General features: G+C 55.8%; 2 protein-coding genes across 2 annotated transcripts in view; one reads left to right on the plus strand and one right to left on the minus strand.

Moving 5' to 3' along the window:
- Positions 1-1,429, minus strand: part of TTC16 (tetratricopeptide repeat domain 16) — a 16,257-nt gene that overhangs the window by 11,467 nt on the left and 3,361 nt on the right. The window contains exons 5-6 of the mRNA XM_011931460.1: positions 655-755; positions 437-566 (exon numbers count right to left, since the gene is read on the minus strand). Of these exons, the coding sequence (XP_011786850.1) occupies positions 437-566; positions 655-755 (231 nt within the window). The remainder of the gene's footprint in view (positions 1-436; positions 567-654; positions 756-1,429) is intronic.
- Positions 1-1,429, plus strand: part of PTRH1 (peptidyl-tRNA hydrolase 1 homolog (S. cerevisiae)) — an 11,886-nt gene that overhangs the window by 4,477 nt on the left and 5,980 nt on the right. The window lies entirely within an intron of this gene.

Consider the following 1,429-nt stretch of genomic DNA (forward strand, 5'->3'; position numbering starts at 1 on the left):
GAGGAAGGGAGGAGGGAGGAAGAGGAAGGGAGAAGGGCTAACTCATGTTAGGTGCCCTGGGTGCCCCCGTGTGTGGCTTCACAGGATTGTGGCTAAATCCTTCGCAGTGTACTCATCTGCCCAGGGATACCTCCCCCAGGCTGTGAGCTCCATCTAGACAGGGATGACATGAGTCTCTCATCTTTTGCATCCCTTGGGGTGCAGCACAGGCCTGGCACAGAGCCAGGGCTGAGCAACAATGGAACAAGGACCTGAAGTGGTAGCTGAGTGAGTGGTCCAGGCCAGTGTGGGCCTCTTCCCAGGGAGGACAGTGCCCACTGCACTGTGGGATGGGGCTTCTGGGCTAGCTGACAGCCTTGCCTCCTCCTGTACTCTTGGGGCACACTGATGACCCCCAGGTTGGGAGGCACGCCCCTGCCCGCCTTCTCCACTGTACCTTCTGGAGAAAGTTGTAGAGTCTTGCCCGGAGGATGTAGATGTCGGCGTTGGTGGTGTCCTGCTTCAGCTCCTCAGTGACGAGTGAGAGGCAGGCCGGATGCCGCTTGAGGGCCAGGAGACAGGCCATGCTGAGGGCAGAGGGAACAGAGTGCTCTGTTTCCCGGGTGGGGCGTCAGGAAGCCGCTGTTGGGAGAAGGGTCCAGCAAGGGCACTCACCATCGGTAACGGAAGCACGCTTTCTCAGGCTGGAGCTCAGCAGCATGTGAGAAGACATTCAGGGCATCCAGGAAGGCACACTGCTCAAAAAGGCATTGCCCCTGGGGACACAGGGGACAGTCAATTCTGCTTGCCACCCCAGCCCAGCTGCACCCCCTGGTTGTCAGCCGAAAGCCCTGAGGCAGGAGGGAGAGATAAAAGAGACAAGGATAGAGCCTTTTAGATCTGGGAGAGACTTGAAGAGGCGGAGACACAAAGCCAGAGATGGAGAGAGATACAGATCTGGGGAAAGACAGCAAGAGTCAGTGAGAGATACACACTTGGCAAGAGACAGGAATACAGAGATTCAGGAACAAAGAGAAATGGAGAAAACTCAGATGGCTGGGCCAGACACGGTGGTTCATGCCTGTTATCCCATCCCAGCCCTCTGGGAGACTGAGGCAGGTGGATCACTTGAGGCCAGGAGTTTGAGGCCAGCCTGGCCAACATGGTGAAACCCCGTCTCTACTAAAAATACAAAAATCAGCTAGGCATGTTAGTGCATGCCTGTAATCCCAGCTACTCAGGAGGCTGAGGCACGAGAATTGCTTGGACCCGGGAAGCAGAGGTTGCAGTGAGCTGAGGTCATGCCACAGCCCTCCAGCCTGGGCGACAGAGCAAGACTCCATCTCAAAACAAAAAAACAAACAAACAAACAAAAAACAGAATCTCAGATGGCAGAAGAGACCAGCAGAACTAACATGAATAAGCTGTAGCCTGGCCCTGGGCCCTGGGT

Source organism: Colobus angolensis, unplaced genomic scaffold (assembly GCF_000951035.1).
Source record: "Colobus angolensis palliatus isolate OR3802 unplaced genomic scaffold, Cang.pa_1.0 Scaffold9, whole genome shotgun sequence".
NCBI classification, from domain to species: Eukaryota; Metazoa; Chordata; class Mammalia; order Primates; family Cercopithecidae; genus Colobus; species Colobus angolensis.